The 24,197-nt window shown below is 40.4% G+C and overlaps 1 protein-coding gene across 2 annotated transcripts in view; it reads right to left on the bottom strand.

Moving 5' to 3' along the window:
- Positions 1 to 21,242, bottom strand: part of ralgapa2 (Ral GTPase activating protein catalytic subunit alpha 2) — a 91,569-nt gene extending 70,327 nt beyond the window's left edge. For both annotated transcript variants that reach the window (XM_053335108.1, XM_053335109.1), the window contains exons 1-3: positions 21,002 to 21,242; positions 5,772 to 5,882; positions 5,319 to 5,368 (exon numbers count right to left, since the gene is read on the bottom strand). In XM_053335108.1, coding sequence (XP_053191083.1) covers positions 5,319 to 5,368; positions 5,772 to 5,882; positions 21,002 to 21,107 — 267 coding nt within the window. In that variant the 5' untranslated portion in view covers positions 21,108 to 21,242. The remainder of the gene's footprint in view (positions 1 to 5,318; positions 5,369 to 5,771; positions 5,883 to 21,001) is intronic.
- Between the last annotated feature and the right edge of the window lie 2,955 nt (positions 21,243 to 24,197).

The raw sequence follows: 24,197 nt of genomic DNA, 5'->3' as shown, positions 1-24,197 counted from the left end.
AATAATGTTTCTTCTGTGCATTCAGCAGGATATACTGTGGCCTACAAAGTCAACGAGACTCTAATGTTACCATCAGTTCACAGAAAGGTTTTACCCTCATGGACAGACTTCAGTTACACAGCTGCTTTGTTTAAAATGCTCTGTACCAAATTTCTTAGCTCACCCTCATTATAATATAAATTATATATAACATATATAATGAATTTAAAACCTACAATGCATATATCACGTGACATCTAAAATATAATGCAGCTTAAAGCCAAAAAGGTTTTACTTAAGAATTATTTATTAAAATACCTTCAATCATGAACTGGATCACTGGGAGATGATTTAACTCTGAGCAACCAGTAGGTGGCAGCAGCAGAGCGCAATCAAACTCTTTCCAAGCTTCCCAGTGACTGTTGGCTCAGGTTTTCCTCTTTGCTCTATGTGAAAGCTGCAGCAGGCTTGCTGTAAGATCATCATTACTTTTATGATCAGGCATGAATTGATTAGCAGGGGAAATGGGATCTAAATTGCGTGATAACAAAGCTAAACAAATTATGAACACATCAAAAGATGAGAGATAACTGCTCAATGCTTGTGTTGAACTATTTGTAAAATGCAGTCCAGGTTTGAAGGCTAAGCACAGGTGAAAGTATCAAGCAGTATGTGCAGGCTGCAGCTACACTCAGTAAATTTGCATCCAGGCATTAAACAAAAATGCCAGAGAACTGTCAGTCATAACTAGGGTTGCATAAAGAGGAAACAGAGAGGGCAAAATCACTTAGCTAATGGCCCTGAGTTAATTTCTCAGAACCATATCAGCATGTAGAATGGACTTTCAGTGATTCCATGAAAGCTGTGGATCAAGAAGAATATGAGGCTATTATAGCAGTCAGAAAAGGGGGAAAAAAAGAAGAGGCGGACTATTGATGGCTGTTCATGATACAGTGACACTGTATAATTAATTACCTACTCACCAATGACCATTTACACACACACACACACAGAGAGAGAGAGAGTGTTTAATGGTGCATTTCAGTGTGTGGCATTTAAACCAGTCACAAACAATCGTTTGCCATGAGCCATAGAAGGTGGATAACAATATGCCTGACCCCTCCTTAATTGGTCTTTTAAATGTTAAGTGCTTGACTTACTCCACCGCTTACTGTATATATTGAATCTGTTGTGGTTTCTAAAAGATAATTGTGCTGTCAGTTTGGCCAAGACGTTGAGATTTTGATCTAAACTACAGTTTTCTTCAACATGCTCTTGTGCTTCAAACAAAAGACACCAGCTACTACGTTGGCCATAAATAAGGTTACATTCAAAGTTCTTAAAAGAGAAAAAAAAGAGAAATGGGCTGACTAGATTTAATAATTTACCCATTAATGGCAAGTCTCCAATCAAGTAAAGAGGATGACAGGGGGAATTCAGAATGCTGATTCAGATCCGGATGATATACAAGAGGTCATACTGGGGTCATATCCTGGAGAGAAAGTCCAGGGAAGTGGATGTGCACTTCCTTTTCAGATTTGTTGGTCCCAGAGCTATTCCATAACCTGTCCCACAACCTCAGAGGCACCAGAATCAAACTGCTTTCAGACAGTGAGGGGGCATCTACTGTCACATAAACAGACTTGTTGTCTCAAGCCTTAACCTTTCTCACCATGTACTTACATTTGCTTGTTGTACAGCAGGAGGAGGCAATCAGAGAATGCATTATGAGTCCAATTCACAAACCAAATGATAAAGGCATTGTCTCACACACCTACCTGATACTGATGCTTGTAAAACTCAGTGGATTTAAAATAATCCTTCAAATGTAGTTTGACTGCAGGACTACTAAACCCCTTCAAGTCAATATCTACTTAAAGCTCTTATGGCAGCAAACATAGACTTAAGGTAATGTTGATAGGTCTGTATCAGAGTTGCACATCTGGAAACCAAACTTTTTCCTCATTCTTTACAAAGCTGTTGAAGCTCTGTCATGTTGCACAGGGACCATGAGCAAACCATTAGTGTTCAAGTCCTGACACAAGTTCTCCATTGACTGATAAGACGTAAAGATCTTTGTTGTTGGCTTCAGCTTTGTATCTGGGGTCATTGTCTTCCTGGAAAACATATATTCTTCCAATTTGCAGTTCTTTTACAGAATTTAACCATGTATCTTCATGGCTGTGTTCAAGCATTTCCCACGTGTGTGTGTATGTGTAGCTTTTGACTTACACCAAATATAGCAGTCGATACTACAAAGCCTCAATTTTTGTCTCACCATACTGTAAAATCTTCATCGATTTTGAGTTGCACATGTGCTTTCTGGGAAACATTAGGCAAGATGTCATGTCTTTCTTAATCTAAACCTTGGGTTTTTCTTTGCTAGAGTGGCATTACTCTGTGAATGGTCAGGTACCCAGTCAATAGCTGTTGTATGCACCTCAGCTGTCTGACTGTAGCTCCTCCAGTCTTGCCTCGGTGACCTCCCTCTCTACTGCTATTCACGTTTTATCTTCTAGGATGTTCTACTTCTAACATTACAGTATGTCAAAATATTGTTTCTTTTCCATTTTCTATGAAAGACCTTATTGAGTCTGACAGATATTCAGTCAATTGGCTATTTTCTCATTTTATTTAATAACCCTTTGGCTGATTTGCCTGCTTTGTCTTCATGAGGCAGTTCCTGATATATTCCATGTATTTAACTTACAATCACCTGTCACTCCTTCATTAAACACAGGTCTCGACTGAACTCGTTAGGCAACTTTTAAAAACAATTAGTAATGATGACTTAGGTGTGTTGCAGAAAAATGCGGCATTTTCTCATTTTAGGTCAATGACCACGATGATCTAATTTTTTTTTTTTTTTTAAAAAACAGCAGACCTTTTTTCTATTAGTATATAAGCTAAATAGTAAATAACATGGTAATATTGTGGACACACAGGCCTACAATACAGTCATATTAAAACAAAAACAAGTGTAAATGAAGAGAGTGGACTTTATATACTGCATATACAAAAATGTTGATGCATTCTCACAGAGATCAGGTCTCTCATCTGTCAGTTTCGGTACAGCATCACAAACTGTGTGGTGGATGCCTTCGTGGCAGCAGACACAAAGAGATCCTGGGAGGGGAATGGCGATGGCTGCTGGTGGCGGTGGGGGTGGAGTGTTACAAACAGTGTTTGGGGGGGAGGGACGAAAGATTACCCCCTCTAGATATCCATTACTCAAACCCGGCTCGGCTTGGGGGGGACCGTTCTCCCCCACAGCAACCCATGAAAAAGGGGTCACATACCTCATCATGACAGCAACGTAATCCCCACATAGCCAGCTCAAAGCAAACACACACTGGAGACGAGTACTGTATCTGCCAGCCAGATATGAATGCAAGGAGGTACCCAGGTAATGGAAAGTGCAGGCGACCATATTCCCCGTCCGCCTGGCTTAACTGTGGCTTTCCAGGGAAATTCTCACACAGAAAAAGAGGGCCGATGATGTTGAGCTGCGTTGTTCTTCTTAACCTGTCATACAGTATTAAAGTGTGTCGCAAAGCACGGCGCTGCAAGGCGGCTTATGTCCATTCATAGCTATTCTACACACAGCTCTGAGGCTTGTTGGACAAAGGCCGCCACTACTTATGATTTGGTTGGTGGACTTCTGTGACTAAAACTGATGACACACATTAACAATAAGCATTACTCTGCGAGGGGACGTCAGGATAAAAGCCATTACCATAAAAAATAACACTGATTTTAATACATTATAGGATATACTTAACTGTGTTTGTAGCAGAAAAATGATTAGGACACACAATCCACTTGACTTAAAATATCATATCAGTTCGCCTGTTACTGCATTTGTCATGTCTCTGTGTTACATAATACAACCTCTGGGATAACATGATACATATTAGCAGTGCGTGTTTGCGAGCACAAATGTATCCATTGATATCATATTCACAACCGCATACAATACGACATGCCTGATCTAATACAGCGTAAAAAGAGAAAGTCCGCGCAGTGTAGCGGAGCTCGGGATCAAAGCAACCCTGTATCTGTCCTGTACACACCACTCAAAGCGAGCTTATCTTCTCAGTGCACGGGTAAAAGCACACGTCGTCACAGGCAGGGGCTAAAAGGGGACAAATGAGGGTTAAGCTGCTTTCAATATTAGTTCTTTTTTGAAAAGATGACTCCATAAATATGTAGAAGGCATGAATCTGGGCTTTATTTACAGGTCAGATGACTGGATGTGTGTGTGTGTGTGTGTGTGTGTGTGTGAGTGTGTGTGTATGGACAGGCAGGGAGACTTTCTTGTTAAAGAGTGGAAAAAGCTGAAGAAAAACCTAGTTAGATTTATTTTGCTTTTAGATGGATGGGGCAATGAAAATGCTATCATTTTGATTAAATTTACCTGACTGACAGCAGGTTGAGAAGGTCATGGATGCAAACTCAAATAATAGTCTAAATTCTACGAAAGATACATACTCTGAAATGTACAACAAAGTACAAGACGCATCACCCAGAGAGAACCTAAATGTACCACGATAACATAAAAATAGATTGGCTAGCAAATTAGGAATCCATAGCTAAAGACAGACTACAGTGGTGTCTACAGCTACTGTAACAAACTCATAAATTGGTCAGTAGGCCTTAATCCAGAGTTAAGGATCCTCCTCTGTGCCTTCTTAGCTGGAATGGATTACTTTATGTTTGACATAATGTGGGGACACTCCCAGCACACTCCCAGGTGATCAGAAAAACTAGGACAAGACATACTATATAAATAAAGAGGGACAAACAGACTGCCCCCCCCCCTGTTCTGATCTGCTGCCATCCTTGCAGCCCTGCCCTGAGCAAATGTAACTGGAGAGGTGACTGTTTGTATTGGAAACTGGAGCTACCTTTGCAGTCAAGCGGGAAAACAAGGCAGGGGACTTTAACCTGCATGTGCAGCATAAGAGTGCTCTGAAAAACAGAGGGAGGGGACAAGCCAGGACGCTGGTGCACACACATGCAAAATAAAAGGGGGAAAAAAGCATATCTCAGCTGATTTGCATACTGTACACACCTTGGTTGTAAAAAAAAAACAAACAACCTTGTTGATGCTGTAAAATGATTGAGCTGAGCCTCTTTTTTACTCCCAGCACAACCTCCAATTGATTTCTAGGCTATTTGAGGCCAATTCAGGAAGTAGCTACAGCTGCAGTGTAGCACCATGGAAACTATGGTCCCACCCCAGTATTGCAGAGTTCAGTAAACAGGTTGTGGCTGTAGCAGCTATGAGTAGACATTAGAGATGGAGACACAAGCACAGAAAAAGAATGATGACTTACTTCAAAAATAAAGAGGATAGAGTCCAGCTCCTCCCTTTGAGATTTGTTCCCTGCAAGACAAGAAAGGTACTTAAGGTTTTTAAACACATAACTGGGAGGTATACTGCATTAGCCTCATCAATAATGTAACAATAATATGGGGCCTTTTGTGAACACTTATTCAAAGCAACTTGTGTTACCATGAGAACATATTCCCAGTGGGAGTGAATCCCCTACCCGTGACAATGTTAGAGGCAGAGTAAACACACAGAGATACACTGGACGTAACCAGAGATTACTTTTCCGTGGGCTTACTCTCATTGCTCTGTAAACGTGGAGCAGAGGGAAATAAACCTTTATATAGCATAGAGAGCAGGGAAAGGGTTAATCATTGAACCACCATTAAGGGTGAGTGTGCAGTTTACAGGAATAAACAAAAAAAAAAACAAAAAAAAAAAAGAAGCAGGCACTAACCTTTTTGTTTTAAGTTGCTTTCCAGTGTAATGAAATTTTCATAGAAGATAAAATAAATCTGTGAACAGTTGCTCTCGAAGAATGCTTTCAGTTCACTCTTGTCAATGAAATCTGTAAAAAAACGAAAGAAGAAGAAACACAATGAGACACTTAGAATGAAATCTTGAATTAAAAATGAAAAAGTACCCGCATTAAAGCAGAACACTTAATACTGACAGTACCCAGTTGTCGAATGAGAGTCACATCTGAATCAGGGCAATAACATAACATACAGATATGATGTTATAAAGTATGTCCTTCACTTTGCAAAAAACAATCCAACACAGCCTTGAGCATCCATGCATTTACTGCTGCTCGCCTATAAACAAGTGATCTATAAGCCATCAACGCAACACAATGCTTGTTAGCCACGCTGCAAGTTAGCAAGCTAGCCTAGTCGTATAAACATGCATGTCTGAACTAAGATGAGAAAATGTAAGAAGTTCAGGAGAAGTAGCACAGACCAACTATTTATTCATAGTGTTAAAATATGCAATATCAGGATAGGTATTGTTATGGGGATATCAGGATATAAGATCATGTCGTCTAGCCCTATATTGTGCTAAGGTTTAAAATCCTAAAATTGTGTTTTCCCGATAATGGAAGCTTAATTATTAGATGATTTTCTCTTGGAGAGATTTCTTTTATTATCTCAGCCAGTAGTCAAAACCAACAGCTGTCATGCCACATTGATATTTAGTGATACTTGATTTTGTCAATATTGTTCAGCTGTACCAGGATCTATGTCAGCATATGTACTGTGTGTTCCCATATGTTAGAATCTGATTGTGAACAGAAGGCCGAATAAAGCTGTCACTACAACATATTTTTAGACACCTGAATGTTCAGCAAATGTCATCCCTCCCCAACAGTCCTTTATTTAAAGCTGTGCTATTTGCTGTCCCTTTTAATCCAAATAGATATTTTAACATCACCGTTGACTCTGTTCTTGTTTCCCTTTTTGAAGATTACATCTGTTTTAAAACGGAGGCAAATTGCTTCACTTCCTTACCCTGTGCAACTTCCCCCTCACCTGTAATCATCAGTTGAATAATGACTGACTTTTAGAGGCATTGAGAAACAACTTTGCCTCTCAATGTAATGTTCTCACAGTCCTAGATGGCTCAGATTCGTAAAAGATCCCATTTCTGATACAGTATAAATGACCCCTCCCAACGTACGCTCAACTTTTGTATTGAGGACATTCTTCTCTCCACAACACTTTCCACACTTTTAGCAAAACCATGACTGGATACACACTCAGTTAATATATGCTGATGTTCCAGCTTGCAGGACAATTCACATTTCTCTTCAACGGTTCATTTAGGATGTTGTTTTCTCATCTGTGCCTGGATCAATTTAAGGATTATCTCATGTAGACTTTTGGGAACGGAGAGGGGTGGTTTGGCTCGAGGCCAGGCTGAGGTACATTTACGGTCACACCAGCTCAGGCTGCGACAGTTACAGTAATGAAGGAAGTAGGTGGCACACATGACAGCCACAAACCGACTGGCACTGACAAATCCTAAAATTCTTCATGTCATGAAGCTCTATCATTCTGTACTTATACAACCGTGGTATTGAGAGAGGTCTGGTCTGAATAATCAAATATAGGCCAGGAGGAGTCCTGGCACAATAACAGCAATTAAGATTCACCTTCTGTTGCGATTCTTCCTCTACCACATGGCAGACTGGAAGAGCCCCAGAAGCAGTCCAGCTCATGGGGAGTGCTGGAATTATGTAGTGTGTGACAAAGACTCAGATGAATTATCTTTGGCCTGAGATTAAAGCAAAGATAATGAAGACACACACTGGGCAGATCGAGACAAAAACATTCCGTAGTCTTCAGCTTTGACATGCACGATGTTGGACACTTTGCCCATATCCACAATGCTCCACATTTTGGCCCACTGCCACCGGCGATAGATGCACATATTTTATCCCACCTGGCTGAGTAGACTATTAGGCACGCAATCATAGATGGTACTGAAGAATGATCAAGAAAATATATGAACTGGAGTTTATTAGACAGACAGAATGAATGTGTAGGATTTTATCTCCGGTCCACGGAGCAGAAGATGGCGCTAAATCACACAATACACTGGCTGCCAACCAGTGCGGTACGTCCTGTGAGTAGAGGTGTTTCCTATCTTTGTAGTCGAACACAGCAGCAGAACTCAGCTGCCAGACAGACCCGCTGCTTTTTAACACTCGAACCTGAATAACAAAACGTGGCTCGATGCTCCGGTTGGATGCACATGAAGAGTCAGGGCTAGCTGGGAGGCCGGCGGAGGGTTAGCGCAATATTGCAAGAGTGAAGCACAGCCAGCTGGCCTCCCTTAGCTGTCAGGGTCTAACAGTCCGCAGAGGAAAGCACAGCCAGGTGAAGGAGAAGACAACAGATTGACCTGTCATATCGGCAGAAATGTTCATTTTGACCGATGCTGATATTTCATTTTGAAACTTTATCGGCTGATACTGACGTGCTGATATTATGGTGTATCTCTACCAGCCAAACAAATATCTGGGGACCCCAGGTGGCACACTGGCTCTTTTAAAGTTAAGAGGTCTATAATATAACTAGGAGCTGGATACAGATGTGTCTTAAGAACAATCAATAACGTCTTAAAATCTAGTCTAAAACTCACATGTAGCCAGAGTCTAAATCTGCAATGAAAAACGTAGATAGCCACATCCCATGTTCAAACTTTCACTCCATTAAATGCTCCTTGTTCCTGGCATCAAGCTAATCGTGCCTGCTCAATTCAAATTTAAGCACAAAGAGTGAGAACATGAGCACACACACGTACGCACACGCACACACACACACACACACACACACACACACACACACACACACACACACACACACACACACACACACAGTGGACTTTAAGGACAACTTTAATGGTAGGAGTAATGATTGGCCATGTGGTGACTTAGTCCCTTTGAAACTGAAGCATTTCTGTCCTCTGGCGTGAGCTGCCAGCCACCAACAGAAATGGAGGTGGGTGGGGCTAGGTGTGGGTGTGCAGGCAAAGTCTGCTTGTCTAGGATGAAGTTAACACTACTGCCGTGGGTTCTTTGTTATCAGAGTTTTGCTTGGCTGAAAAACACACAATGAATACACCGCTTACATGGGCGATCAGTTCAACACACACTATGCTGGTTTCTTCTCATTGTTATAGGCACTGGTCTCTTGGGTTAGCTCTGAGCTGACTAGTCTTCAGTGTAGGTAGCTGGAAAAATCCCAAGGGACACTGTGGAGTCAGCTGATGAGAATGGATTAGAATGTATACCCCGAAGAAAAACGGTTTCTGTGTGAAATGATTTTTTAAAAATGGCAAAATGTCACTTTAAGCACACAAACTGATGGTTCTGTTTGAAAAAGGGTTGCTCTTTAAGTTATGAAAGTGACTCTGCAATAAATCTATTCCAGCTATTGAGGACCAGCAGCAAGTCAAAGACTAATACCCCAGGGTTGGGGTCTGAAAGCACCTCCCATACTGGCCTATCACATGGTTCATTTTTCCTCTGTTGGAGGGTTTCCTGAAGCTCAGAAATACAGGAGAGGAGGAGGACAAACTACATATGGAAGGCGCTGGGGTTAGTGTAAGTGTGTGCTGTTGTTGAGAAAAGTGTGAGAGTGTTTATCATGCATATCAGTGAGTGGGCTGCTCCTCAGAATCATGTTTGTGCCAAATTACCAGTGACTTGCTTCATGTTTTCACATTCAAACAGACACACATCTAATGTGTCAGCAATAATAAAGGCTGTCTCTAGATCAGTTCTATATAAAGTAATGTAGTGTCTAATACCCAATCAGGATTAGACCATGTTTAATTAAGCAATCAACAAATGGAATTACTCAATGTAAGAACAGGTCCGATCAGTGCAAATGATGTATGTGTGTTTGTGTGTGTGTCTAAGAGAGATAGAGAGGAAGTCTGTAAGGTAATGGTGTACCTCTAATTTGAATATTGTTAGGAGCGTGAGGAGTTGACGGTGTGGGGGTGGGAGTATGATATGATTTCATATGCCATGTTGCATGTCACAGAGCCATCAGAGCTCGTCATCCTCCTCTCTACAGCCTTCAGACTCACTGCTCTCCATCTGCTCAAATAACGCTAACTGGTCACCAGAGCGTGACTGAAGGAGGGAGAGGCTGGAGAGAAGAAAAGAAATAAAAAAAAAAAAAACAGATTGCAGGATTTTTGACAGCGAGCAAAAATCTCAGGTGGACGCTAACCTTGACGGAAAAAGGCCGACAGGACACTGATCTGCCTCCCAGTAGTAACAGACCCACTGTCCAGGTTATATTCAATATGTCATCCACGTGTGTGTGCAAAGCCGTTGGTTTACTCAATGTTATGTGCTTAACGGGACAATATCATATAAAATCTTTACACAAAATGCATTAAGATAAACTGTACTGATCAAAATTACATAGTCATTTTTCTTGTGAGCTCGACCTCTAAAATATGATACAGGAGCACTTTAAGGCTGAATAAGCTGCTCCTTTTCACTGTAGTCTCTGCTTAAAAAACTAATGAAAAGTTGTCCAAAAGGTAATGAGTGTAACAGCTATGGCAAACCTTCTAAAAACCAGTGATCAGTGAGAATTGTTAGCTAATACAAATTAAAGACAGTAATGAATACTGGCTTGATATATGAATTGTCAGTTACTGATTACATACTGTGCTAATAATGATCTGCAGGTCCTGTTTTGTTTTTTTTTAAAGCAAATGTTCAGCTGAAAGGATGAAGTTGTATAATGGTCAACGGCATTGTGAGCAGCGATATCCTTCACTCAATGGCAAATGTTGACTTCTCAGGTAACAGCATGGCGACAGAAAGAGACAGAACCTGTTTTCCGGGCTCCCGTGAATGCAGGAGATGACACCGAATCCCTCTGAGCCCGACGAGATGACTGCGGCCTCCGATTGACACCACCCCCCTGCCACCCCTCCTGCCCGCAAGACTCTTGTGTCAAATACAGGAAAACGCTGTTGGATGAAGAGCAGCTGTAGAGAGCTGCGATCACAAAGGAGCTGGTGTTTTGGGAGGAGAACCTTGTGTCTAACACTGGCCTATAGCATGGTGCTCTTTGTTTTCACAATCAAGCAAAGTTAATGCCAAACATTTAATGACCTGATTAACATACAAAAGCACGTCTTGTAGAAGGGGGAGTGGTGAAGAACTAATGGAACAGATGAGAGGAGGATCACTTCTAATAAGACTACTTCTTATGAAGCCAAATACTCAGCTGCCTCAACTACAGTAAACTGACTATTCTGCAAGTGTATAATTAGGTCAGCCTTATAGTTAACTGACTAAAGAATTGGATGAACAATTGCTATAGATACTACTGACTGATGCAGAGACCTGTAATCTTCTATAGTGAAATTAATGAACACATGCCAAACAGACCAGCCTTGACAGGTTTTGGGTTGGATGACACTGTTCGCCATTGTGATGCGTTTCCTGTTAACTGTCAGGGATGGGCAGATGTTCCCACCCCCACGTGAGAAGACCAGCTGGAAAATAATAACATGCGACTCGAGCTCCGAGGGGCTGTAATGTAATATTTGGGAGCGCGGAAAATCTCTAGCATCCTCTGAGAACGTTCTGCAGAGGCAGATATTATCAGCTCACTGTCATCCTCGCTAAAAGTCTAAAGGAGAAAAAATATCCCGGCCCAATGTCAAAGTGCAAAGATTACGTCGTTATTTTCCGACATCTAACTGGAAAAACATAAAATTCTGTTATTTGAGATGTCATAGCGTCACTGAGGGTCTCTCGCTGTGATTTCTGGGGCTAAGGGTAAAAGGGTAGAATGAACTGCTGACTCCCACACAGTATTAACTTTAGTGCATAACAACTTCACATAAGGTAACCAGGGAAAGATGTACACGTCCATCTAATGGGCAAAGTATTATCATTTTAAGCTTCGGGTGAATAATTAGTGTCTGTTGCTTGCTATTCTAATACACTGACTTTAAACTGGGTTTGCCCAGCAAGCACTAAGCGAGCTTGTTAGCCAAGTGGGTGAAGGTCATCTAGTCAGCTGAAGCCTATGGTATATTTGCACAATCAAAACCAGACGCCTGCCTGTTCAAACGCTATCAGCACACAACACATGTAGTTATAGGGAACCCACGTTTAATGTTCAAACCATATTTAACCTCCCTGGGAAGCTAACACTGTATGCCGTTCATGCCACCTGCAGCAGAATCATTGACATGCCGTGTCATACTCAAAACACGCTCTAATCAGGCCTTTGATCACACTTACCATCATTAGCATGAGCTAGCTAACTCTGCAGGTGCACTATACTCTTGCCAGGATGGAGATGAGCAGAGAGCAAAGACCGACACGGTTTCTTTGGCAGCGTGCTCAAAACAGACACAGAGGACTCTTTAAGGAGTCCCAGCAGAGGGATGCCTGGAGGGCGCCAACACATCATACAAGAGATATGGAGGTGGTAGCTAATGTGGAAGCTAATGGAGGCACCGTGGATTGGATGGCAGTAGTTCCCTCCATGAATGCTTGACTACACACAGAAGAGGAGACCATGAGGAGCATTATAGAGATGACGGGAGACGGATCATTTCATTTGACAGATGAAGGAGGTGTTGTCTTTATAGGAGCTTGGGTTTTTTGGTGGGGGTTGTTCATGAGACTAAAAGGCAGAGACAGAACCACTAATGGGAACATTCAAAAATTACAGAAAAAAAATGTAATATACTGAGTGGTTTCAAAACTATATTTTTTGCTGTTTAAAACTAAAAAATGCTTAGCTCGTAATTTTTTTTTAAAAGACCGTTACACATGACACATCTTTTGTTTACACCTTAGCTGCTTGTTAAGTTATGCAACATCATCCTATAAAAAAGATAAGTTAGCTGACATGGCTACCAGTGAAAGATTATTACGCTGAGTCGACACTTTAGCTGTGGTGGTAGTAACTGTATTGTAGCAATCAAAATGAAGAAACTCTGCTTGGCTTATTTACATGCTACATTGAATTTTATGTGATTTCTTGTCTTTTTCAATTTAAAAAAAAAATCCCATAAAAAAGGGCAGGATACTACAGAAAATGAGGATGATGTCATCAGCTATAGACAGAGCACTGTGGCCTATGACTGGACAAAGATAGCTCACCACAGTGGAAGGAGGTTACTTATAAATCTGTTAAAACCAGCTGAGGAGGGCAAGTCTGTCAAATGAGGCAATTTACAGAGTTACAATAAGTAGTAGGCAGCTTCATTTGACTCATTGATAACACACACAGCTGCTTCTACTATTGAATGTGCTGCTAGCTGTGCCCGTTTTGGGCTGTCAATCATAAATTCAGCGCTCGCTGGGCTAAATTGATGCTCCTTTTCAGGGGGGGGGTCGATTGGAGCCAATTCACTTAAGTTTCTCTATCAGTATTGACAGGAGACTCATCTTTTATGAGAGCGTTTAGCCTATAAAGTTTTCAGTGTGCGGCAAAGGGCAAGTGTGGACTCTGCAGTGGGCTGGCTGATTTAGAGCTGCCGCTTCCAGTCAGCTGAGGAGAGACCATTAAAAACTAGCTCGGCCATGCCATGCATCATCCTCTCTGAGCAATGTATTCACAGAGAATGATTAACATACTGCCAGACTAACACAACTGAGCCAAGCGTGCTGCTCTCTCGGAGTCACCAGGGGCCCGGCCTTAGCTGTAATTCATATAAGGTGTAACCATCTATACAATGAAATGTCAACAGCTTTGTAATGACTCTGAAGAGAAATGTGACAGTGAGAATAAATGCTGCAGCAAACTATCATCATATTATTTACGATTTGCTTCAGTACAAACCAAAGCATTCAAACAAGCCCAAAAAAAATGTAATCATCATGAAAAAGGCTCTTTCCAGCACTCGCCACACTTTTGTTGCGCATAATTTCATTACGGTGCCAGTGTGCCAAACGCTGCATGACTGCCTCTCAACTTGCAGTCAGTGTCTAGCTGTGTAACAGATTGTCGCCTATGGGTCTTCACAGAGCACAGTGGGAAACAGTCATGGTAGAACTGGCAAAGCCTGACCTTATCCCAGTCTGAGCTCACACATTAGAGAGTGGCTTATCTCAGCGGCTTAGCGCTGAGGAGCTGCTAAACTGGCAACTTTCGCTCTCACTTTTCAGGTGGCCCCAAAAATCCCTGTCTTCATGAAAAGAAATGGTTACTTCGGTTTCCCTTTAGATGTTTTCATCCATCAAATAGAGGGGCTGACAATTTGCTACATTGAAGTTCAAACAAAGTGGAATTCAGTTGAGGTTCCACCCTCGTTTCTTAATTTTTGTCTTCTAGCAGTTATACTGTATAATGCCACAATTCACCATGACACCAGGTCAGATGTCTACTGTAGGTGTGCTGTGGCAAAGAACTCTGCAGACAGCTTGTGGTTACAGAAAGTCAGGCCTAAAGCATAATCATTTCAGTTAGGGACAAATGCAGAAACACCAGCCTTAATTATCATAAAGTCAATGAGGAGAGTTTCTTAAAGTCAAAGAACGTGAGGAACCATCACTCCTAATGTTACTGACACTGCTGATGCTCTAGTGTCCCTTTGAAACACTCAATTTGTGTTACAATTTTCAGCAGTCCATTCAGCTTCAGCATGACAATGAAAGACAAATAATGCTACCTAGAAAAAACTAAACAAGTGTATACAGTATCAGTCAAAAGTTTGCTGAGATACTTTAATCTGCTTTCTAAATTCTAACACATAACACAGGTGTTGTAACAACTCTGTGTAGCAAGCTGCTAATAAGCCAAAGCTAAGTGTTTATTTTCCTTGGGCTTTAAAGCTTGAAAGCCTCAACAGATTAGCAGGAGCTTGGACATTTAGAAAAGCCTCAGAAAGTGTAAATCCACTGTGAGATTAGCTCCTGATAAGAAATGCTACCACGACAAACTGCAGGTCTTCAGACAAGGTTTGGCTATAATAAAAGCAGGACAGGTAGACAGGGGAACTAGACCAACTGGTTTTTCATACGCTGTGTAAAAAAAAAAAAAATCACACTGATATGATCCACCACAGAACACAGAGCGCTGGTGTGTCCCTATCTGCCAGCTCTCCGGCAGGCCAGCAGCTAGAAAGAAAACAGCCTTTCATTCAGCACCATGTGATTTATATCATTTTTTGAAATTGGGGTTTTAAAGGAACTTCTGAAACACATGACAGTAATACCACAGACTGGAAACACAAAAACAAGACAAAGAAGATTACCAATGCTTTCTGTACAGTTTTGAGATCCTACAGGTTAATTATGTTCATATTTTGAAGTTATGACTTACAATAGCCTAATAAAAACACATTTTAGCTTCTTGAAAGAATGGAAAAAATATAGAAAGTAGTTCAGAAGTAAAGTACACTTAGTCCATTACAAAGTCTTCTGTTTGATGGTACACTGAGACTACTAATAAATGATTCAACTGGCCTTCTGGAGCTAATCCCAGATTCAAATTCACTAATTGTCACATGTAGACATTTAGCCCTATTATGTAGTGTAATGGTCTGACCTGCTCAACCTGTTTACTGTATGTTAGCGGTGACTAGACACGTTACAGATTGACAAATAGCCGTTATCATTTCATGAATACTGCTGCAGAATCCACAACACAATACCAGGAAGAGCCCATCATCAGATGGTGCGAGGCGTGTCATTCCGGCGCCGGTAATAATAAATATAATGTGCAGAGGCTACTGTGCTTTATCATGCCATAGTTTGCAATTCTAATTGGCCCTGGGGACTGTGGCACAGGACTTTCTTTATACTGCCAAAATGCTTATCTTGAAGCTGCTGCCAGTTTAGAAGAAGCCGTACACATGCCACCTTAACAGCAAGAGTGAGAGTGGACAGAAGTTGAATCCCTCAGTGATAGAGTTAATTTCCCCCCTCCTTTATTGTTGGCACGTGCAGCTATTTACCTAACTTCCTCACTAAATTGTTTTATTAACTTAACTGTTAAAAAAAACCTTAACAGTAGCCAAAAACAACACAAAATCAACCCCAGTGACTACATGTTAACAGCTTACAGTACTATTCTGGTTTGTGGATGTATTAACTCACTCCTGGTATCTGACTCCCACCTCCTTTCCTATAGCCACCCTTTGGATCATTACTACTCCACAATGTGTTTGTTTCTTTTAATAGGTCTTTCTAAAAAAAATCTTTAAAACACGTCTTTAAGTTTTGCAGACATTACACCCAAAGATAAAACAACATATCCTGTCAGTATTCTCACGTGCTATCAAAGCTTCACCATACCAGAGACAACACTTCCTTCCTTCTAACTTGCTTAATATGATGAAGTCTTCGTATTTTACGGGACAGGACGTCTAAGCATGTGAGGTGTCATGATCTGTTTTCCCCCCACTTTCCAACTAATTTTAGGCAGTCAGTACCAACAGTTACTTTGATTTTTTATATGGAGGCAAACCCAGATTTCTCAAGTAAAAACTGAATGATATCAGCAGCAGTCCTATTACATATATAAGTACTGGAATGTGTTGGAGAAGTGAATGACTCAGCAACACTGAACAATGCTCTAATCAGAGACAGAACCATAAAATCCCGTAAATCCGTTATGACTTTGGTTCTTTACAGCTTTAGCTAGTGGTTTACTATTACTACTTATATTACTCTGTAATGTCAATGTTTACAGCTCATTCTCTGACTCATTCTTTGTTTCAAATCAGTCAGCAGCCCAGCACATCTAATTCGGAGGGTGAGAGCTGAGACGCTTCATGCCAGGATCGTAATGACAGAAGCTGGTATGTTAATAAGCCACACCACAAAAGACCTGTTAATGCTCGTCTAGCGTCTCTTCACTTCAACAGCTGACAATCTTGCTAAAATTGCTATTAACAGTATCAATGACAAAGGCCTAGATCCTGATGGGGTTTTTTTTGTGCCCTCTGCCCATGAAGAAAAGGCTCCAGCTGCCTCAAATTGTGTGTGTGTGTGTGTTCTGGAGCGTTAAAGTTTTACACTGCTGGAGCTACTCCTTTACATTTCAGGATTTTAACTGAAATTCATATGATGATTTACATGCAATCAATCAGGCATTATAGCTAGGTTACACACCACTGCAGATCTAAATGAAGTGTTTATATTTGGGCCAGAGGGGATAACATACATGTACGTACAGATCTGTTTTCACTTTGACTTTAAAGATTTTTTGTTTTGTTTACCATTGGCAATAATGGGTTTTGTATTTAGCCTTTGCCCCCACATAACTTTAATCACACTAGTCTTACAGTTTGATTCAAACAGGTTGTGTGACTTGTGTGAATGTGACTTCTTGAGCAATACACTTGATTGTTATTGCATCAATGTTGCAGAGAAATGTGTTGAAAATAATGCATGTATCTAGTACTGCATGATGCTTAGTATAATTGGAACAGACTTGTGGATGTTCACCATTTATATACAGTAGTTTACATATGATTAATTTCAGTGCGACATAGCCTGAAAGGAAATAATACCACCTTAAAACCCTAAGAAGTAAATAAAACCATTGCTATTTTAGAACTCCACTTGTAGAAAAGTCATTGAGTGTTGATATCATGCCTACATAGTCAGTGTGTGGGCTTAAAAGATGGTGAGATGCTAAAGTTATTCACGAGTCTATCTTGAGTGTTTTTCCAAAGAGGGAGAATCAGAAGTCGAGTGATCTCAGCCTTCACTTCAGCCACACAGAGGACCTTCTTGAGAGCCTTTCTGACGCTGCGCTCATTGTTTCCTCTGCTGCTTCACTTCAGGCCGCTTCTTGTGATTTCCTCATCAAACGGCCGTGCTTTCAGCTGACTCTAACCCCCGACAACACTCAAGAGCCCACACATGGTCAAAAGTAAGACATAATTACACTGTATTTCATTCTTTTCTACAGAATGCAGAACAACCTCGCTGCAAACTCGTACCATCTACCATGTACACCCACAAACAAACATGGGTCACATGACTGTTATCAGTAAAAACACTTGCAGACATCCACTGTTGTTACAATGCAGTTCACTGACAGTTTCAAGCTGGGCATGTTAGACCAGTTGAAGACAACAAGATGATTAGGTGATGGACTTATTTGTTCTTTAAGCATGGAATCGGATAACAAAGCATCTTTGATCTAGACACTGAATCACTGCTAGCTCCAGCAGCACTGACTGATCTACAGCTGACCTGGCACTCTGACCTCCCTGTCGAGGGAGCAGTTGAAAATAGAAATATGCCCTTTGAGAATCAGAGGGTATTCCCCCAGAAAAAGCCTTCTGTGCACAATCAGATCAGTGATGGATTTCCTACATTAAAACGCCAGCATTTTCAGGCTCCAGGCTAATATTTGGAGGAATTGGAGCAGTGGTGTGCTAAGACGAGTAAGTGCAGAATGAGCCAGGACCGAGCATGAGAATGACTTTGAGCCGGTTACGGATCGGAGTAATAGCCGTTTGTGCCTCCGCTGAGAGGAGCAGCGAGTGATCAGGTGGTTTGCTGGGCTCCTGTAATTAACAACCTCAGCCAAATCCAGCCAGGCATGACCAGCAAATTAACATGCAGCAGCTTTCACACTCTATCCCACAGATCTGCTCAGTGAGCAGAAAACCAATACAGGGCCACTCTGAAAATAGCCCAGACCACAGATTGTCCTTTCAACTACAATACCACTGACACCACCACTACATTTATGGCCCTGGTATTACAATATGACAGAGACAATGAGACATAACGTACTCAATATTTACTCAGATTTCATATAGCTTAAGGGACAATGCCTCTGGAGACCTGATACAAAGTAAACAAACTGTCAACAACTCTTTGTACAGATATCAGTCTGGTAAACAAGCCTGGAAAACCACTAAATGTAAAATGCAGGATAAACAGTTGAACTTTGAACCATTCAGTTTGACATATAATGCTAATTCTGTGCCATCACAAGCTACATTACTCTTGTTTCATGGCTCTGAAATAAATTAGGAGTGTTGACATTTTACAATCACCTTGGGTAAATACTTTTTCTTGCTGATACCAAATAATTTTATTATTTTCATAAATACAAAACACTGTGAGCAATGAAAAAAGGTCAGCGACATTTCCCCTAAGTAAATGTCCTGTCCTCCACAGCACCCCATCTCTCGTCGCTCCTTCCTGTCCCACACAGGAACCAGCAGCACCAGGAGGAAATCCTTCCTCAGCTGAAAGCGTGGTGAAATCAGGGAGGTTGGGGGGGGTGTCAACATGTAAGCCTCGACTATCAGCTGCTGGACAAACAGAACGGCCTTATCTCTGACTGCACATGAAGGAAAGAAAAACACAGAGGACATGCAGACTGCCAGAGGACTGTGTTGACCTCCACTTTGGCTGCTAGACTTGACATTGAAGGTGTGCCACAAAAATCAGAAAAATCTAACCATATATTTCCAACATTTTCGCACACGCTTCGAGCTACCATTAAGCTGGTGTTGGCTGTCACAAACAGTACGCTTGGGTACTGCTGCATCTGTACAAGAAATCAATATAATAACACAATGGAATAGTTAGCATGTGTCAGTCTTACTGTCTGCTGATGCCCACTGTAACACCAAAATTGTCTTATCTGTCCTTAAAATACAACTGTGTCATTTTTGTGTGGTTTACAGTACATGTCTTAACCAATTTAAGTTGACAGAAGTTTTAACTATTTGGGATGCCCATTTATACCTGATGTAATTGTGCAAAAAAAATACCATGATATCAACTTCCTCTCTATCACTTACCTCAAGTAGAGTCAACTATTTTTGTCTTTTCAAGGCTGTCAAATTCTGTCTATTTTAGAGATCCTCCTTCCCAGAGTTAAACCAAGCATACTGGCATAAGTAAAAACATATGCTGAGTTGATTAGACTACATATTAAAATGCATTACTTAACAAAGCTCAACAAAATACGTCTGAGGGTATGGAGCAATACTTGAGCATTAGTGTCCTGACCTACTTCAACAGAGATTCGAGGGAGAAAGTGCACCATAGTTTGCACTTTTCCTTTAATTGCAGTTTTCTTCCACACCCAACAATTCCCTCTTGACAAGTTTCTTTCGCTCCACACTTTCCCCAAGTACCCACTGACCCAATTCTGGTTCAGAGAATAGTTGTTACAGCTCACCAACACTCACCAAGTGTCATCTTGCGTGTAAAAAATGAGTCGACTCTGGTAGGAAGCATTGAAAGATTTGTACCTGCACACCTAGAATAACATTTAAGTTATGAGTTCTGCTTTGCTTTGAGTGTTTTTCTTGAGTAATATAGACTGGTTCAGGACATTAACAATATCACAAGCATGTCTTTTGCCTTCTACTAAAAGGTTTTTAGACAGCAGATTTAGTATTTAGCCCATACTATGAACACTTTAGAGCACTAAGATAGTTGACTGATGAGTAAAACCTTCAAAGTGGATTAGTAATAGGGTCCATTATGTGTAATACAAAACTACTATCATAGTGAAGGAAGACAGAGATATACAACTCTATAATGACAGTCATAAATGTTCTACTTCCTTGTCTATGGAAAGGAAGGAAGGTCAGTAGAAACCAGTATGGGACATTTACATTTTTCATCATTTCCAAATCAAATATCTCTGGGCTAGTGTAACTCGATAGCAGTTCAGTCAGTCAATGGGGAGAAGGCTTTAATCTCACTTCAGCTGAAGAACATAAACGGTGCCTTCAGCTTTGAGCGACAGAATGACCCTTTCAATGTTTCCTGAAACAGCCAGGATGACAAAGGACTAAATGAAAACAATGGTTTAGTGGTGGGCATCTGCTCTGCTGCTCATCGACTGATGCACTGACAAGGCAGCATCAGTTAGCATCGGTTGGCTAGTTAGCCGGGAGCTAGCGCACAGCAGCTAGCCTCCATGCCACACATCACACTGACTTGTTTGATATTACTACCTCAAATAAATCAATGAACACATGCGGAGTGTAGGCATACACTTCATACTGCAAAGGCAGCCCTTTTGCAAAAATGTTACCCGTCAACTCGCTTCCTTTTGAGTAAACGCAGTGACAGCCAGCTAACCTTGTTTGACGTTTAGCTGTCGGCTGATGCCAGCTAGCTAACGTTAGCTCGACGTGCTAAGCAGCGGAGATGCAGCATCAAAAAGCCCCGTGTTGTGACATTTCACTCACCTAACAGTGACCGGAGGTGTTTGAGTCGGGTCAGTACATCCTTCTTTGGGTCCAGAACTTTCTGTGTAGATTTCTTGACGTCTCCATGCCCCCTTCGAGTGAACATTCCGCTGTCAAAATGCAACCGTGGAAGCCGAAATCACCTGTGTTTTAACCATACACCGAGCCTCCAGTGTGACTGTCACTTTCCTCGCCAACACTCTATGCTTGCTCGGTAAACATTTCGTCCGACCGCCGCTAGTGTCCTGTTCTTTTTTTTGGTGGGTGTGTAAACACGGAAGCCTGACAGAGAGGAGTGGTCAGATTAGATCTATATGAAACGCCTCCTTGTTTATAACCGTTCCACCTTGCATTTCCAACAGCGTTATTCTGCATTTGAATGAAATACTTCACCTTTGGTTTACTTTACTTCCATAACTATTCACATGTTCTTGTTAAAGGCCAAGCTATTTCATATGCACACTTTTTGTGCCTTGATTCTTTTTTTACTAGCTTATATTTTAAAATGAGACCACTTTCCCATTCACTTCAATGGGAAGGCTGTATACTTCAAATACTTTTGGATCTACTGTAGGCTATATTTTATCTTTAGGCCCTAATACTTTTTATATTTTGTTATACTATTTTATTGTCTCCTTTACATACAGTCACCGGCCACCTGTGCAATCTAATTCAATCCAATACAACAGTTCTGCCATAAATTCTACTTTTTTGAAGTTTATACATTTTCAGTTTTTGTTAACATTGTCAAAAAAAGGTTATGTTTATTACTGAGGTCGTACTAAGTGGTGGTGGTGTACTGGGGTGCATTATATTGAATGGCGCCCCTCATTTATGTTTATGGTGTGGTCAAAATATTAGGAACACCATTCAATATAATGCATCCCAGTAAACCACCACCACCCTCTATATACTATTAATAATAGCCTAAACATAAAGCAGAATTATCATCTTCTTTACAATGTCAACAAAAACTGAAAATGTATAAACTTCATAAATTCAGAATTTAAAATAGAGCTGTTCTGTTGGATTGCATTAGAATGCACAGGTGTACCTAATAAATAGGGCAGTGTGTGTATATTTACTGTTTCTTCTGTAAAAAGGGGCCTCCAGACAAAGCATTCCAGATGGCTGTACTTGTATAACCGGTGTGACAATAAACAACTTTAATCTTGAGTTCCATATCTTCTCAGAAATTGTGAAGGACTCACATGAGCGGACTAACAGGGCTTGAACCACTACACTTTACACTGAAGCTGATTGTCAGCCAGCTTCAGTCTATTATAGACATTTAAAGGCAAGTTTGTGCAGAAGATTTCAGCAACAAGGCAATTACAATTACATTCAACTTACAAGGCATCAAGACAAAATGGAAAAGAAATAGTCTACATTCTAAAAATATATTTAAATACAAAGAAAAGTACAACTACTGAAGAGTTAAGAGAATAGAAAACAAAAACAAGCTATATTAGAACAAGACAGATAAAACAGGAGGATAAAAGTTACTGTGCAGTGCAAGAAATAAATCAAAAGCTTCAAATATGATTTACTAAAAGGCAGCAGCAAACAGAAAAGTATTCAGCCTTGATATAAAAGAAGTGAGTTGGAACAGAAATGAAGTTTTCTGGGAGTTTGTTCCAGATTTATGGAGCATAAAAACTGAATGCTGCTTCTCCATGTTTAGTTTTGATTCTGGGGACAGAAAGCAGACCTGTCCCAGACCACGTGAGAGGTCCCATCTCTTTGATACAACAGAGATTTGATTATATGAGTTTGGGGTCTGGTAGTTGTAGTGACTCCCAAGCGCCCTCTGGTGTTTTGAAACAGAAAATCTCTAAAATAGGTGAGATAGGTTGAATAGCATATATTCCCAATATTTTTTATATATTTAATTCATTCCCACAAATCAACTGAAAGAAAATAAAAAAATGAAAAGACTCACCAAGTGATTTTCTTTAAATTCAAGTACAAGTTTGAGATTAGTTGGTTTGTTTTGGGATACATCAAGGGCTGCAACTAACACTAATTTCCATCCTCTATAAATATGAGGATTTAATCTCTCAATTAAAGTGTTTGCTCCATTAATTTGGGAAAAATAATAAAAAGCATCAATTACAATTTCCCAAAGCCCAAGATGCTTCAAAATGCTTGTTTTGTCCAACCTGCAGACCAAAAACTAAAGATATGTTGTTTAATATCACCGAAGAAAACAAGAAAATATTCACATTTGACAAGCTGAAAAGTGGGAATGTTTAGCATTTTTGCTGAAAAATAAAACAGATGATAGATTATCAAAAAGGTTAATTAATTTTATTTTAGCCACATATAATCAACACATAACCATCATTTTAGCTCTATCTCTTTCAGCTTCTCCAAGGGATTCGCACAAATGTACAATTGTTGCAAAGACCTACTATGGACTCCTATAATCAAATTATAATGCATGTTTTAATGCAATTCAGCAGTAGAACAATGCTAAAATATGCAGTGCAACATGGATACATGAAAAGAAACTAGACAACAGCATTCATCATTAATGTATTATTATTTGAAAATACATTAATGACAAAAAATGGTGTGTCTACCTTTGTATTTTTAACATTGTTTATTGAAGTTTGTCACTGAATTAAGCATTGACAATTCTTTACAGTGGATATTTGGACTTGTCAGCATTATAAGCACAGGTCTAATTAATAACATCAAAGACAGTCAAAGCCTATATTAAAATACGCTTGTGTCTCCCTATTAATTCTTACAGCCAAGTAAGTGCACTCATATTTACAATACAGTTATGAATGAACCAGGGAATTTCAGCTAACTTCCAGATCAATGAGACCTGTATATTTTGGATAATCACACTGCACTGTGGTGTTATTTTAAAAAAAGAAAAAGGTAAAAGACCTTCATCGCTCATTCAAGTTGCTACTTGACACTCTAAACTGGAGCTTTTCATGAATGACTGTAAGAATACAAGGGAAATAGAAGAGCTCTCCTGCTGTTCAAGTAAACTTTGGGTTATGCCACATTGAACCGAGTTCACTGTACTTTAATGGATTCTCAAAATTATTTGTTCTACATGGCTGTGCAGACAGCAAATTCCATCATGAAGAAAAAAAAGAAGTGTTTACGTTCTGAGATGAATCTTAAGTTTGAAGAAATTGGATGCATTCGTTAGACTGACATCCCGTGCAATCTC

The sequence above is a fragment of the Scomber japonicus genome, chromosome 16, assembly GCF_027409825.1.
Source record: "Scomber japonicus isolate fScoJap1 chromosome 16, fScoJap1.pri, whole genome shotgun sequence".
Taxonomy (NCBI): Eukaryota; Metazoa; Chordata; class Actinopteri; order Scombriformes; family Scombridae; genus Scomber; species Scomber japonicus.
Note: the sequence above shows the minus strand (reverse complement) of the source record. Positions and strands in the feature narration are given on the sequence as shown.